This window comes from Myotis myotis, unplaced genomic scaffold (genome assembly GCF_014108235.1).
Source record: "Myotis myotis isolate mMyoMyo1 unplaced genomic scaffold, mMyoMyo1.p scaffold_m19_p_9, whole genome shotgun sequence".
Lineage (NCBI taxonomy): Eukaryota > Metazoa > Chordata > Mammalia > Chiroptera > Vespertilionidae > Myotis > Myotis myotis.
In genome coordinates, this window is record NW_023416401.1 from 23,096,744 (window position 1) to 23,113,297 (window position 16,554).

Genomic DNA, 16,554 nt, shown 5'->3' on the forward strand with positions numbered 1-16,554 from the left:
TGAATATCTATAAACCAAAACCCACAAAAATCACCTTTAGGAAGTAGAAACTGCAGGAGATGCAAGAGAAGAAGAAAACTACCCTCAGTATAATTAACATCAAGTGGCAAACAAATTGGCAAAGATATAGAAGAGCTATAATAAGTAAGCAGATCTGTGGATATGTATCAATTCCTACAGCCTGATAATAGAGGAAAAACTTCTTCTTATGAGCTTCTGAAACAGTCACAAAAATTGACCATAGATGAGCTAATTAAGAAAACACTGTAATGTCCTATGAAGCAGAAATATTGTAAGCAACATTCTACAATTATAATGTAATAAAATGAGAAATTATTAAGAATATGAAAGCCTGGCTGGTGTGGGTCAGTGGTTGAGTGTTAACCTATGAACCAGGAGGTCACAGTTAGATTCCCAGTTAGGGTATATGCCCAGGTTGTGGGCTGTATCCTCAGTTGGGGGCTTGCAGAGAATCTGATTAATGATTGTCTCTTATCATTGATGTTTCTATTTCTCTCTTTTTCTCTCTCCCTCTCAGAAATCAATAAAAATAAAAAAGAAATCCATTCTTATAACATAGCATATTAATAGATCAAAGGAGAAAATTATACTTCCTCTACTCATGCAAAACAGCATTGGACACGATTTTAACACCCATTCCTGATTTTAAACAAAACTCAAGAAAATAGGAATTGATGGATACTTTCATAACATGACAAGAATATATCTTAGTCCTAAAACCAGCATCTTATTTAGTGGGGATCTAGTCAAGGCATAACCACTAAGATCAAGAACAAGAGTAGGGGGTCCTTTATGCCTACTCCCCCTTTATATTGCACTGGAAGGATTAATCAGTGCAGGTGGATAAGAGAAATTAATTAGAAGCATACACTCTGGAAAATGAACTATCTCTGTTTGCAAATGATTTAACAATATATCTGAAAACCCAACAAGAATCAATAATACAAGGTAGCAGGGTATAAAATTAATATACAAAGTGAACAGTATCCATCAGTCAAAGGACATCATGGCAGCAAATCTCAATTTCAATGGCGACAAAGATTAAATACTTGGTAACAAACTTGAAACCTGTAGAAGAGAACTTTACCACACCCCTGAAAAACACAGATGTAGACTTGAACAAACAGTACAAAAATATCCTCTGTTCTCAGCTAGGATAAGTCAACATCTTAAAAATGTCAGTTCACCCTAATTAATGTATAAATTTAATGCAATCCCAGTAAAATTAGTAATAGGCTTTTTATGGAGATGGACAGGTTGACACTAAAGCTTATATGAAAGGTGAATATCCCATAACTAAGAAATCATGAGAGGCAAATTGAGTTGGGGGGGGACCACCCTGCCAGATATTAAAGCACGGAGCCTCTAATTTCAACAGTGTGGTGCTAGTGAGGAAATAGGCAACAGGCTGGTGGAATAGAATGCAAAATTCAGAGGAAGACCCAAGAACACACAAAAACGTAAAATAGAAAAGTGCCATCTCAGATATTGGGTGTAAATATGAACTTTTAAAAAAATGTTGCTAGGACAACTAAATAGACATTGGGGGGGGGAAGACATTGTTAGATACACACTTTATATCATATACAACAATAAATACCAAACATCAGAAAATTAAATGTAAAAAAAATTTTTAAACTTTTCAAGGTCTAGCAGCAAATATGAGTGAATTCCTTTATAACCTTGGCATACGAAAAGGCTTTTTCACTGTGACTCAAAGGCTGTATTCAATAAAGGGGAAAAAAATAAAACACTTGGTTCCATTTTTCTTTTTCTTTTTGGCGTGTCAAAAACACTATAAGCAAAGTCTATAAAATTGCAACATATATCACAAAGAATTAATATCCCTGATACATAAATAGCTTTTAAAAATTAAGGAAGAAGAGGTGTAAATAGTGATAGAGAATTGGGCAAAAGACATACACAGTAATTAAAGTTAAATAAAAAGTTTCCTACACACATGAGAAGATGTTGACTTCACTTTCAATAAGAGAAGGGGGATTATTACTATATTGAGATAAAATGTCTAGCCCAGCAGGCATGGCTTAGTGGTTGAGCGTCAACCTATGAACCAGGAGGTCATGGTTCGATTCCTGGTGAGGGTACATACCTGGGTTGCAGGCTAGATCCCCAATGTGGGGTGTGCAGGAGGCAGCCGATCAGTGATTCTCTCTCATTGATGTTTCTATCTCTCTCTACCTCTCCCTTCCTCTCTGAAATCAATTTAAAAAATTGTCTTATGTGTAACTTTGTCAAAAATTAAAGTTCGACCACAAACTGCTGGCAAGGTTGTGGAGAAACAATTAGCTGAAACATTGCTAGAGGAAATGAAAATTGAGTCAACCCTTAAAACAGGGATTTAGAAATATCTATGAAGATTACTGAGTTGTCAACCTTTTGATCCAACCATCCCTATTCTAGGAATGTTCCCTGACATGCCTCCAACAATACAAAATACATATGTACACATTCCTTTATTGCAGAAATGTTTGCGATGGAGAAACAACCTATATGTCTACCTGTGAGAGTGACTGAATAAATTAAGATATATCTACATAACAGAATACTATGTAAGCTATAAAAAATGAGGAAGACCTCTATGAACGACTAAAAAATTGATTTCCAGGTATCTATAGTATGTTATCTTTTCTATAAGAAGGGGAAATAAAACACACATGAATCTCTTAATTTTGTAAAAAAAGATATTAAAAAGTTACAGTGTCCTCATCTACAGAATAGTAGCAATACCTTCCGCACATCTCTCTGGGTTGAACAAAATATTGATTGCACAAGTGCCTGAAAGTTGCAAAGACTACACATGAATAGCTATATTATTGTAATAAATATATATTAGGACCATTGACAAGATGATTTTTCCTGCTTTCAATGGAATAAATTCCAAGCTTTTTGCATGGCATGCAAGGCCTCCCCCTTTGTCTGGCTTCTGTCTCTGTCCTGCCTTCTCTCTATATCCTGGAGCCAACCCCACACCTTCTTCCCAACCTTTGGGCCTCTGCCCAGTAGCTCCCTTTGCAGGACACGCCATGTCCTCTGCCCTGTTGTCTGCCTGGGAAATACCCATTTATCTTTCAATATGCAGCTCAAATGTTACTGTTTCTATGAGACTTTGCTAAGCACCCCCTTCCAGCTGCACTCTGGGTATTCCACCAATGGGATTCCTGGTACAGTCTATTGTGCATAGTTGCTTTCATAACTGTCTTCCCCACTGCACTTTGGGTTCCCTGAGAGCAGGAACTATATCTTATTTATCTGTGTATGCCCCCCTCCTCCCCCTGACTCAGAGCAAACGCTTAATGAACGATTGGATTTTTATCATCGTCATCATTGTCATCATCATGGTTGTGCTCACTTCCCCACTCTGGACTTCAGTTTCTGTTTCCGCCATCAGCAGACAACTGCACAGTCTGTAAGCTCCCTTTCCAAACTACTTTTTATGCCTGCCATCCACAGCACCAGGACGGAGCAGGAGAACAGCTGAACAAATCATCCCCTAATTGGGATGTCAGAAGTGCGGTTCTTCTGAACCTTATGGAGAGAGGTTTAGACCTTGCACCAGGGACTGGTGACTCCCAGGTCGAAGCCAGCCTCAGTGAGAGCTGCCCTTCATGCCTCCCTGCGCAGCTCCTCCCTGACCTCCATGATCCCTGCTCTCTGTGAGCATCCTTTGAGCTGTAATTACTAATTGATGTTTGTAAAGTCTTTGAAATTCTCAGGTGACAGATGTAATCAGAGGCCAATTTATTATGATAATTGCTATTAGTACAGCTCTTCGTTATTTGTTGATGCTAATGGCAGGGCCAGCAGGTGTTTCAAGATTGAGAGGGGGATGGAGGCTGGCCACGTGTGGTGGGAGAGAGGGAAAAACATGGATGTGTCGGGGATTTGGAGTCTGTTAGGGACTCCCACTGGTTTCAGTCAAGGCAGATTCCACTTTGTGGGGTTATGACTCAGCAGGAAGCATGGCACTGAATGCACAGGACTGCCTGGCAGCGTTTTTTATTTATTTTATTTTTAAATATCTATTTGTATTGATTTCAGAGTGGAAGGGAGAAGGAGAGAGAGGCAGAAACATCAGTGATGAGAGAGAATCATTGACCAGTTGCCTCCTGTGCTCCCCACACTGGAGATCGAGCCTGCAACCCAGGTGTGTGCTCTGACCGGAATAGAATCATGACAGCATTTTTACATGCACAGGTTCAAATCCAGCTTGGTTTCTTGGTCCTGGAAATGAAGATACACATAACACTGATTTACACATAACTCTTCTTGTTGGAGAATGGGTTTGAGACAAGGAAGGATGGATTTGGTAAGACCAATTAAGAGGCCGTTGGGGTTTCCCAGGCAAGAGATAATGGTGCTCAGGACCAGGATGATGACACTGAAGATGAGAAAAATATATGGATTGGAGAGAAACTTAGAATGTAGAACCAGAAGAACTTGGTGACAACTGGATGGATATAGAAGTTGAAGTGTTTTGGCCAACCCACCCTTCTGAGATAGGAAGAACTTAGGAATGTTTTTGGAGGGTAAAAGATGGAACTTGACCAAAATACAGCCTCTGGGAAGAATCCACAGAAGAACTGTCTCACTTCTCCACCTGTCTTTCTATAAGTGCAACATTCCCAAACTTCCCTTGAAATTTTTCTTTCCTCAATGGATCCAGGGTGTCAGTTGGTGTCTCTGTATATGGGGACTTCACCGATTTTATTTCTCCTCCCTGAACTCCCTCCTCCTGCATCCTGCCCACAGTCTATTGAAATTATTAAAATTTAATTGATAGGTTAAAAATCTCTGTGCACCCCTAGATTTTGCTTGTTCTTTCCTTCATGCACCTCCACACTCTGCCTTATATAAACCATCTATGATATTCTAATAATGATAGCTGGCAATGTTTATTGCCTGCCAATCACCATGATAGAATTTTTTATACATCGTCTCATTTAATATTTTCAAACATTTGTATAAAGTTGATACTAAGGACATTAAAACTGTCCAAATGAGAATGAGACTCCAGAGAGTCAAATTCACTTGTGTAAGGTCACATAGATGGTCAGCGCCAATCTATGTAATAGGAAAATAGGAAAGACTCCATACTAAGCATATTCATTAAAAATTCTGAGGGGAAAGAAACTTGAGATTCATTAATCTTATTTAATGGCATTAATTAATAGCACCAAGGCCATTATATAGCACAAGAAACAGACAGATTCCTTGAGAATAAATGGCTCCATTAAATTCTAGTTTAATATTGTATTATAACACTGATGGGGTGTTTGAGAAAACTTGGTATTATGATACTAGCTGGCTTCTCTTCAGGGCCCCTTATATATGGTCACACACACATGCATATGTATTTACACACACATATGTACACATTATATATATATATATATATGTATGCATATGTATATGATGTCATAAATACATACTTTTTTTTTTTTAAAATATATTTTATTGATTTTTTACAGAGAGGAAGAGAGAGAGATAGAGAGTCAGAAACATCGATGAGAGAGAAACATCGATCAGCTGCCTCCTGCACATCCCCCACCGGGGATATGCCCGCAACCCAGGTACATGCCCTTGACCGGAATCGAACCCGGGACCCCTCAGTCCGCAGGCCGACGCTCTATCCACTGAGCCAAACCGGTTTCGGCAATACATACTTATATGATGTCATATATGTGATAAATCCCTCTTCTAGCATCTCTCGTGAAAAATATGTAATCTTCTTTCTATCTGGTAAGAGAGGCTATGCTAACCTGACATACAACCCTTCCTTTTTGCCTTGGCTTCCAGGAAACTCAAGAGTAAGAGATAGTGTTGTATTTCATTAACTACCTATACTAGGCCTCAGGTGCAATGATAACTTTCCTTCCATTCAGATTCTAAAGCTACTTTAAAACTTTGCTTTAACTGAATATGAATAGATACACAATCATGTATACATGAGCAAATATATACATGCATATATGCACATGCTAAAATATTTATGTGTATGTATGTATATAAACACATATGTTGAATTGGCACACACATATTTACGTTTGGAACACCTTCATTTGAGAGGTGTTGAGGGATGTGCAGAGTAATCACACCTACTGTTCCTCCTCACAAGGACCCCAGCGAGCTTGGGAGGGCACATCTCATCCCCACATGCCAGATGGGAAAACCAGAGTCTAGTATTCAGTTCATGTAGCTGAAACATGGCAGGGCCAGTACTGAAACCCATGCATCCAGTTTCCAAATTCAGAGATTTTCCCACTTTTTCATCAATTGGGGACCAATTGGACTGAACTTCATGGAGACTCTCAGTTTGGATGGGGCCTGATGGAGGCAGAAAGCTGCATAAGGAAACTTAGGTTGCTATTTCCATGAGCCTTTTGAGGACAGAGTCTGGAGCACTGATGCCTCAAGATTCAGGCTGACAAGATTATCAGCTGTCAACATTTGTGTAACCTTCATTTCCTTCTCCAAATGAGTTTAAAGTATATTTGCATTGAAAAGAAAATGTTCTTGGTCCCTCAGGTCTCATACCATGATAATAAAATCTGTAGGAACTGTGTGTGAGTGAAAAAATAAATTAGCAACCTGGGAGAGCTCATCTTGGTATTTGTACAAGATGACATTCAGGGAATTTCCCTCTCACCTGGAAGGAGGTGTTTGAGACCCAACAGGGTGTCAACAGAAGTTCAGAGCTTTCATGAGCAGGTGATGCCTCAAATGGTAGAACAGAGGCCTGGAGGGCTGGTGGTTCCCAGGAGGCAGGCTCCACTGAGGACTAGAAAGGAGTCCTAGGCATGGAATGTAGGCTCTGCTGACAAAAGCCACACCAAGGCTTTCAGAATTGGTTATAAAAAGGTTGTGATGACAACCTCGGATTCCAAATATCTATTTCAGTCCTCTCCCCCACTTCCATAGGGCTGCTTCAGAGCTAATAAAACCCAGAAATATGCTCCTAATAGGATTATGCCAACAAGTCAGAAAAAGGGTGTAGGCATTTGGTTCAGTTTTCTGTTACCTTGGCTCTGCCACTGCTGTGTGGGAGAGATCTGAGGTTTTCTAAAGCCTCTCACCGCACTTCATGGGAGACTTATAAGAACCACTGTCTTTCAGGGTGGAGCAGTATCCCCGGGGGCATTAGATGTTTCTTTACCATATCTCCATGGAGGGAGGGAGGGAGGAGGGAGGGAGGGAGGGAGGGAGGGAGAGAGAGAGAGAGAGAGAGAGAGAGAGAGAGAGAGAGAGAGAGAGAAAGAGAGAGAGAGAACTGTTTAAAAGTCCCCTTTCATGTCCAATGTCAGAGGGAAGGCAGGGTTGGGTGGCTAGGTGGGAAGAGATCAACCAAAGAACTTGTTTGCATATGTACATAACCCATGGATACAAACAATAGCGTGGGGAAGGCCTGGGGTGGGGACGGGTTAGAAGGGGTCAATGGGGAAAAAAAGGAGGAAATATGTAATACTTTCAACAATAAAGATGAAAAAAAAGTCCTTCAGCAGGGAGTAACTGAGGCTCTGTGAGATCCCAGGGTGCTCCTGGCAGTCCATACAGCCACTGATTTAAATGGAGTCACTTTGTCTGTGAGACTAGTCAGGAGTAGTTCAGTGGTCGGCAAACTCATTAGTCAACAGAGCCAAATATCAATAGTACAACGACTGAAATTTCTTTTGAGAGCCAAATGTTTTAAACTTAAACTATATAGGTAGGTACATTGTTATTAACTTAATTAGGGTACTCCTAAGGCTTAGGAAGAGCCACACTCAAGGGGCCAAAGAGTCGCATGTGGCTCATGATCCGTAGTTTGCCGACCATGGGATAGGTCAGGGGTGGGCAAACTTTTTGACTCGAGGGCCACAATGGGTTCTTAGACTGGACCGGAGGGCCGGAACAAAAGCATGGATGGAGTGTTTGTGTGAACTAATATAAATTCAAAGTAAACATCATTACATAAAAGGGTACGGTCTTTTTTTTTTTTTTTTTTTTTTAGTTTTATTCATTTCAAACGGGCAGGATCTGGCCCGAGGGCCGTAGTTTGCCCACGGCTGGGATAGGTGAAAGCACCTTGCTTACTGTCTGGGTTACAGCAGGTGCTCAATAATAGAAAGTCCTCAGGACTTGTGGTAGGAGCTACATAGATGCTTCAAGATGGATTCTGGGTGTTATGGGAACTTGAAGGGGAAGCGTAGGTGTGATGAGGGAGTGTGGTGGTCATTAGGATGTTCTCACATATCCCCCTTCTCCTTAGGTACACGCCTTGGCCAATAGAATGGGAAAGTGTTGCATATCATTTTTATGTGGAAGCTTTTTAGAATCAGTTACCCTACTTGCCACATTTCTCTTTCTCTGCCCTGGCGATTGTGAAAGCATGTGTCAAACGGACTTTCCATTAGCCTGAGTTCCAGTGTGACAATGATAAACAGAGCCCTTTGCTGACTCATTGAGGACATGCAGGAGGAATGACAAATATTTTTCTGGTAATACACTGAGACTTCATGGTTGTTTGCTACTACAGCATAAGTTGTTAGAACTTTATCCTAAGCCAGGAGTTATCGTGTGTGGTCTTAGCTCATTTGAGTGTGGGTCCCCCACACCTCCTCATTCCATGGCCCATCTGAGCTTTCCTCATGTGACATGTGGACTGTTAATAAACTAAAAAGAGAATGAGGACATGGGGTTGGGAGGGGCAAGATCGTACCCAAAAGACAAGATCAATTATGTTAAAAGGTTCAAAAGGAACAGCTGTCAGGCTTTACACCATGTATGAAAAGTTAAACAGAATAAAGCCTGTGGTGGGGTTGCAAAACATGGGTAAGTCAGGACAGTCAACAGCTGTTGACACAGTTCAGGAAGTCTTCCAGAGTTAGGAAGATATGTGCTTCCATGTGGAGCCCACTGGACAAATTGGCATATGCCAGGTAAGGATGCTCCAACTCCACCCCCTTCCCAGAGAAAGGGGAAAGAGAACAAATATTACAATAAACTGCCACAGACGCCTTGTATGCATTGTGTCATTTACTCTCCCCAAAATTTGGGGAGGTAGATTATGAATCACATAATATATCTTGAGATGTTAAGTCACAGCCATAATTCAAAGCCCAGTCTGATGTCCAAGTCTCAGCTCCTTCCATCTCCCCATGCCATAGAAAACCCATCCACGCGCAAACATTTTTAAACAGTCCTTGGTCACAACTAAATACAGTTTCTTTCACTTCATTCACAGACACGGATTTTTTTCCCCCTAAGCTAGCTCTCCCTAGATTATCCCAACTATTATAATGTGATTACACTACAAACAATAGTCACCCTCCCTTCTCACTTCACTTGTTTAGCTCAGCATCTGGCAGAGGCATCACCCAGGTGAAAAGTGTCCCCGTGTGATAACAAGGATATGGCCAGGAAAGAGTTTTCTTTCTGCATAAAAAGAACACACACAACTGCATTGCTCCACAAGAGATGTCTTCTGACAGATAGCGGCATGAATCTGCCACACTTGTTTTGCATTCAACCGTTAATTACGGTCCTTTCAACTTCACAATCATGGCTAATGATGGTGGGGAAACAGAGAACAGTAGAGTCAGCAGACTTCATTCTGGGAAGAGTGGGAAAGAAACAATACAAAACTGCACCCACCCACTGTTTACAACTGAGACTGCTACTCTGGGTACCATTTGGAGGAAATCAAGGCTGCCCAGAAGCCTGGAGTTTTGGAAATGAGACAGCTGGGGGAAAGTTTTACTACTCTAACGGAAGGAAAGTCCTTTAGGGCTCATCTATCTATGGTGGAAATAGCTCAGAACCACATCTCTCATGCTACAGTGAAATTCAGACTGTACTCACACTTATTAGTACCTTTCAGTATTCAAGATCTTTTTTTCAATTAACTCTCAAATAAGTATTTCAATTTTATAAATGAGAACACTGAGACTTAGAAACAACAAGAAACAAGTTATAACCTCATTCATTCATTCATTCATTCATATAATGATGCTGAGTACCTATTATGTGTTAAATATTATACTCAGTATGGAAGATACAGCAGCAAACAAAACAGAGTTCCTACCTCCTGAAGCTTAGTCTAACAAAGGAGGCACACACTATGCAAAAACAAGTGCAATTTAAAAACACTGAGCATTTTAAAGACAATGAACAGGTTAGCATGCAAGTGAGTACTGGTGTGGATGAATCTTAGATAACATAGGTAGAGAGTTTCCAGAGGATGTGATATTAATGATGAAGTCTGAAAAATGAGAGGGCATTAGTTCTTCAAGGAATAAATAAAATAGATTCAGGCAAAATAACGCTTGTGTAAAGGCCCTAATAAGTGAAAAATATATCTTGGGATGTTTGAGAAATAATATCTTAGAAAATGATCACGAGAAGAAGGGTGGTTCAAGTGTAGCAGGCAAACCCACATCTGAAGTATAATGTTAAGTCTGTCTACGAGAGAACAGGAGATAGGATGGAAGAGATACAGAAATCATGCCATGAGAGAAACAGAAGTAATTGCATATTAAATATCAATAAGAAACGGCCTGGGTGGCCAAGGATGGTAGTTGGTGCTGTCATATTTCTCCAAAAGGCTGACATAGGAAAAAAGATTCGATTTGTTTCAATCAATACAAGATCTCAAGTGGAGAGAGTTAAGGAGACCGAATTTGCCTTTGCAGAAGAAAGAAAGTGCTGATAATTTTACCGGCTCCCCAAAGAATCAACTCTCTCTCCAGAGAATTGCAACAGGTCAAGCTGAGGCTATATAATGACCTGCCAAGAATGCTTTATTGGAGATATCATGTTGATTTCTAGTCTAGTCTAGACGACACTTCAAAATCCATCCAACTCTAGAATGCTACAGATCTCTAAGATAGTTGTATTCAAAACAAATGGTTACAATATGGCCTGAACCACAAGGAAGTGAGGTACTTAGAATTCAGCACCAAGGACAGTGCCTGGCAGTTGGGACTGCCCCTACTATTCAGACAGAATATTATTTCACACATTTATTTATTTTTTATTTCTCCCCTACTAGAATGTAAATGCTATGAGGACAGGGAGTTCTTTGTCTGTCTGGCTTACTACTTTATTCCCAGCACTTAGAAGGGAGTATTTTATTTTACATATAGTATGAGCTTGCTAGATGTTTACTTAATCAGTAATATCTAACTCTTAAAAAATACGTTTTTATTGATTTTAGAGAGTGAGGAAGGGAGAGGGATAGAGAGAAACATCACTGAGATAGAAACATCGATCGGCTGCCTCCTGCATGCCCTTTACTGGAGATTGACCCCAGAACCTGAGTGTGTACATTGACTTTGCCCTGACTTTGGAATTGAACTGGTAACCTCTTGGTTCATGGGTTGACGTTCAACCACTGAGCAACACCGTTAGGTTAATATCTAACTCTTAATTGCTTACACACAGTTAATATGGTTTTGTGTGTAGGCAGTGTGATTGTAAAGGCTGAATATTTAGCCATTTAATATCCATAGAATAAAGACATCTGGACCCTAAAATTCTTACCATCCTCTGACTGAAACTTGGAGGTAAAGTTGGGAGTAATGAACTTGATTGATAGTGAATTATTCAACTGGGACTACAACTACCCTGCAACAACTGGCCTTTATCCTTTTGTGTAACTTGTTTTAAGTTAATATAACTTGGCTTCATCCTTTGTTTTTAATCTTCCAGTACCAGGGATTTGCTGAATTCTGGTTTTTACTTGACCCAAGGTATATTTTCCACCTATTTTGAGGGGAGGAAAGCACTACTTTAAAAAAATCAAATCTAATGCATTCGTCTTACTTTATAGTTGCTTATTTTTATGTTTACTTATAACTTCCTTTGTTTCTCCCCCTTTTCTTTGTAGGTTGTTGTTTTCTGGCTTTTTAATGATAGTTTGGAAGACTGCCTTTATGTTTAAAAACTATACCTTAAAAATTCTTGGTATCAAAAATAAAATAGCAGTATTTATTTCATCTTGTCTAAAGTGGAAAACCTAGCAGATTTTTATTTAGACTCATAAATCCTCTCTTTCTCAGTTTCTATTGACATAATAGTGAATTGCAGACCCAGATCACAATTGTTATTATTTTACATTACACATCCTCTCTTTAAGTATTAGTTTTTATATAAACCTTCTCTTTTGTAACATATTTGGAGTAAGTATTTAGCATCAACACTATATATAATTAGTGTCCATGCTCACTGTGGGTCATTTTATCCCATATTTCTCTACTCTTGATTTCTTTATTTTGATTCTTTGCTCAGCCAAATGCTCTTTGAATGATTTATTAGAAGCGGGGCCTGTGGGAGCCTGTGGATACTGAAAATGTCTTTCTGATGTATTGGCACAAGAACAACAACTTGGCTGATAAGGAATTTGTGGGTTATACCATTTTGACTCAAAAGTCCTCCAGGCTTAGCTGCACTGTGTGCTTGCTTTTTGATGTGAAGAAATCTGAGAGGGGCCAGGCAGGGATTTGTCAGACTGAGAATAGCTTTTCTGCTCCTATGACCTTTTCACACAAACCCTGTTCAGTAAAACTTAATACTAAGTACAGTAATTGGAAGCAGTGTGGAATCTCTCTCTTGCCAGAAAAATACAACAGCTTCACAGCTTTTCCTCTCTGTTCCTGTGAGGCCAACTGCACCCTCAGGACACCTGGCCCAAGCACCTTTCTGGTTCCATTCCTGCTTGTGTGTCAATCCTGCAAGTCTTAGATCCAAAAGGGGAGTACACATGGTGTGGGCTTGAGAGCACAAATAATTACTGCTTACTGATTAGCAAGACCTTGCTCATCTTGGAAGGAGTAGTAGAAATTGCTTCCTAGATCAGCTAGCTGAAGAGTGGGGGCGGGGGGGGGAGGGGACTTCATTCCCAAGGGCAAAACCCCATGTCTTGAGAAGGGGACTGTGGTGTGGTGTTTGGGGAGCAGAACCTCCAGAAACCCTTCTTCCTCACCTGCTCTTCTGCTCAGGGCCGACAATGTTCCTCTTGGGGTCCAGTTGTCAGTGTTTGGGTTCTATAGTCTGGGTCTCTTGCTGGGTTCTTATGAGCATCGTAGTAGGAATGTAACAGAGTATGAATTGGGTACAACTATTACTCCTCTTCACAGCATGCAAACCCAACAGCATCTCCTGACATGTTGCCAAGAGCAGGCGAGCCACGCCTTCCCAGGGCTGTGCTGAACCAATAAACTGGCCGTTATGGGATGCAGTGAATCAGGAACAAGGTGGGCCCCAAGATGCTTCTGCCCATCTTCATGTCCCCCGCTTAATACATCCGTGTTACATGCAGACGGAAGACCAGATGGGCAGGTGGAAGGCAGTTTGGCTGCTTCTCTTTGTAGCTTTATACTCTATGTGAGGAGTGTTGCTTGAACCAGTAATAAATGTAGAACTGAAATACCAATGTGGAATTTAAATGGGTCTGTGGACATTTTAAATGTTAATTAGCTCCTCAACCCAGGTTTCTCACAAGATGATGACTGCCACCAGAGCCTGCACAGGCTCTTCATACGTCACCAAATCTGCTTTGGCTCAGCTTCCCCTTCTCCAGCCGCACTGGGGAGCATGGCACCTGCTCCACTCCCTTGCATCGCTATAAGGGCACATCTACATAACCTTAGTATGAACTATAGAGGCCTAGCATATATCAGTTGTTCATTATAATTTGTTGAATAAAATATATTAACCTGGAGTATGTCCACAAAGGCATCCTAGAGAGAAAAGATAAACTCGTGTCATAAGAGGGACTAGCTTGCAGAAAATAAGACCAGATGGTTGTGTTGTGCAGAGGGGAGGTGGAGAGTAGGAAAGATCTTCTGCAATGGAAAGACTACCACCTGAGAAGGCGATTGCATGGGTTTTATGGGTCCCCAAGAATATGGACCAAGAGCAACGCATAGAAGCTAGAATAAAATATATATTTGGTCCAGAAAAAATGCTTGACACACAAAAAGGTTACCTTGTTTTTGGGAGAAAAATATATTTTCTAATGGGATTAACAGTAATAATAAAGGAGCTAGTATCCACTGATTAACTAAAATATGCTTATCCATTCACAGGTATCAAATTGATAGGTATTTCATAGATGAGGAAATTAAGACTCAGGCCATGTGATTTGCCCAAGTGAAACACCATTTTTTAAAATCCTCCAATACAGGGATCTACAATTTTTTTTCTGTAAAGGGTCATATAGTAAGTATTTTAGGCTTTATGGGGCAGAGAGTCTCCGTGTCAACTACTCAGCTGTATGGTCGCAGCATCAAAACAGTCATAGACTATATAAATGAAATGTCAGTGCTGTAGTAAAGACAAAATAAAACACCCTATTTGCAAAAAAAAAAAAAAAGGTGTGATGCTGAATTTGATCCACACTCTGAAGCTGTACTGCCTTCTCATATGAGAGAGGAAAAAATACAAACAAGATGAGCAGTGGCCTCCATGTGGCCATACTTACTCCATTGGCTTTGCTGAGTGCTTGGAAGTAGATACTGTAGCTTTTCAGAGGGGAAAGAGGAGGGTTCCAGTAGCCATTGTATGTCTTGTTGTCACCCACTGTGAAGGGCTGTGTGACAGGCAGGTTGGCAGGCTTCAACTCAGCAGCAAAGTAGTGCAGAGAATCCAGGCTGGAGGCGTTCCTATAGCTCACAGGCACCGAAAAGCACTCGATGATGTCAGCTGCCCGCCGTGATTTCTGAAGTCTTTCCTCCTTGACAACCAGCTGGTAAACACTGGACAGGATAGAGAAGAGGCGAATGAATGCTACTGGGTGGGATGAACTTGCTAGTCATTATCATCACCTCTCTCTACAGCTAAACCTCCCTCCTGGGCTCCAGACTTACAAACCACTGCTTTGTGGAAATCTACCTCCATTTACATGTTCCAAAGCCAGCTCACACTGGATATGTCCTTAAACGCAACTCTTCCCTACAAACCCGCCTGCTCCCTGACATTTCTTCCTTAGTGAAGGGTAGTGCTGCCCATCAAGTGGCCAGATCTTGCACGTGGGGCTCATCCTCAATTCCTACCTCCTTATACTTCACTCCACACCTCGAATCAATAAGCCCTGTTGACTTGACATCTGCAATCTGCACTTGCTCCTCCGCCTTCTCCTCCTCCCACTCATAGTTCTGAGGATGGGCATGTATCCACCTCTTACCCAGGCTCAACGGGTCTCTTTGTCTCTAATTTATTTGATCAACTAACCAGTCAATCCATTGATCTTCCTAATCATATAGCAGTGTCCCTTTTCAAACACTGTCATAAGCTGTCCATTATTTGAATGACACAACCAAAACTCCCCATCTGGCATTTGGGACACTTTGTGCCTGGCTTCGAGTCCACCTTTTGGAAGTCTGATCAAGGAGAAGAGAAGAAACAGCACATACAAGTTGTGCAAGTTTCGTGGCCCTAACCCATCCACTTTAGGAAGCAGTATGAGAAGAAAGAAAAAGAAAGTGGGTATTATTTTTGTTGATTGTAGTACCCTCATCCCATTATCAGTGCCTTGAAAATAGATTTATCGAAGCTCTTTTTACCTCACTGGCAATGATAAAATCATATCTAGGTGAGAATAACCCCCAAGAGACATATTTTAGTGCAAAAAATGTGGTTGCAATAAACTATTTAAGGTTATTTGTAAGTTAACAGGATGTTTTTTCTGTAGTAGAAAAATCCTGATAACATGAAAGAAGAAATTAAAATGCTCACCTCACAAGAGAGTATTTACTCACCCAGTTTCCCTCCTGTGATACCTTCTCTATTTTTCCCAATCAGAACACTGACATTTATGATCATATTTTCTGCATGACCTAACCCAGGGACCTCTTCTTTTAGGGCCCTGAAAGCTATGCTGCAGCCCCACCTCAATGCATAAGGTCAAGGAGAGTTTGAACCTTCTGTCACCTCCTGGTTCTGTCATCCTCGCTGCAGCTCACCTTCAACGCTACAGTGACTGACGCCATCCTCGTCTCCCCAGCTTTTCAGACCCAGGCTTGCCAGCAACTTGCATCCTGTAGTTTCAGTGTCTCCTGAGACAAGAACATTCTACTCCAGTCCCAAGTCGCAAGACCCCCAGCCCCCAGAGAGGATAGTTGCCTCAGATACCTTTAAGAGCAAAGCTTGCAGGAATTCCTCTGCAGGCTTTAGAGAGCCCCGCCTCTAGACCATCATGCTTCCTCCAATTCTTGAACTAATGGTTTAGATGATCACTCCTGCTTCACTGAGAGAGATCATGGCCCTATCAGACCCATCCATCCATCACTGACACACCCTGTGGCCCCCTTTCTATATTTAGTGAAGATGTCTCCAGTCAAGGGCTGTATGCGTTTAGAATGCTGACATCAGATGATAGAGTATACTGTAGCTCAAAATAGAAGGCTGCCTGACTTCGGAAGGGCACCTTTGGGCTCATGTTCTCCCAGAAACAAACTTGTTTTAGTTCCAGTTCTCCCAGAATCAGGCTCTCAGCCAAGGTTTCAATGAAATGACGTGTTGCTAAGAAAGTGAACC

At 41.0% G+C, this 16,554-nt stretch overlaps 1 protein-coding gene across 1 annotated transcript in view; it reads right to left on the reverse strand.

Annotated features, from left to right (window-relative positions):
- PTPRT (protein tyrosine phosphatase receptor type T) overlaps positions 1-16,554 on the reverse strand; it is a 682,122-nt gene that overhangs the window by 188,813 nt on the left and 476,755 nt on the right. The window contains exon 11 of the mRNA XM_036323307.1: positions 14,501-14,774. Coding sequence (XP_036179200.1) covers positions 14,501-14,774 — 274 coding nt within the window. The remainder of the gene's footprint in view (positions 1-14,500; positions 14,775-16,554) is intronic.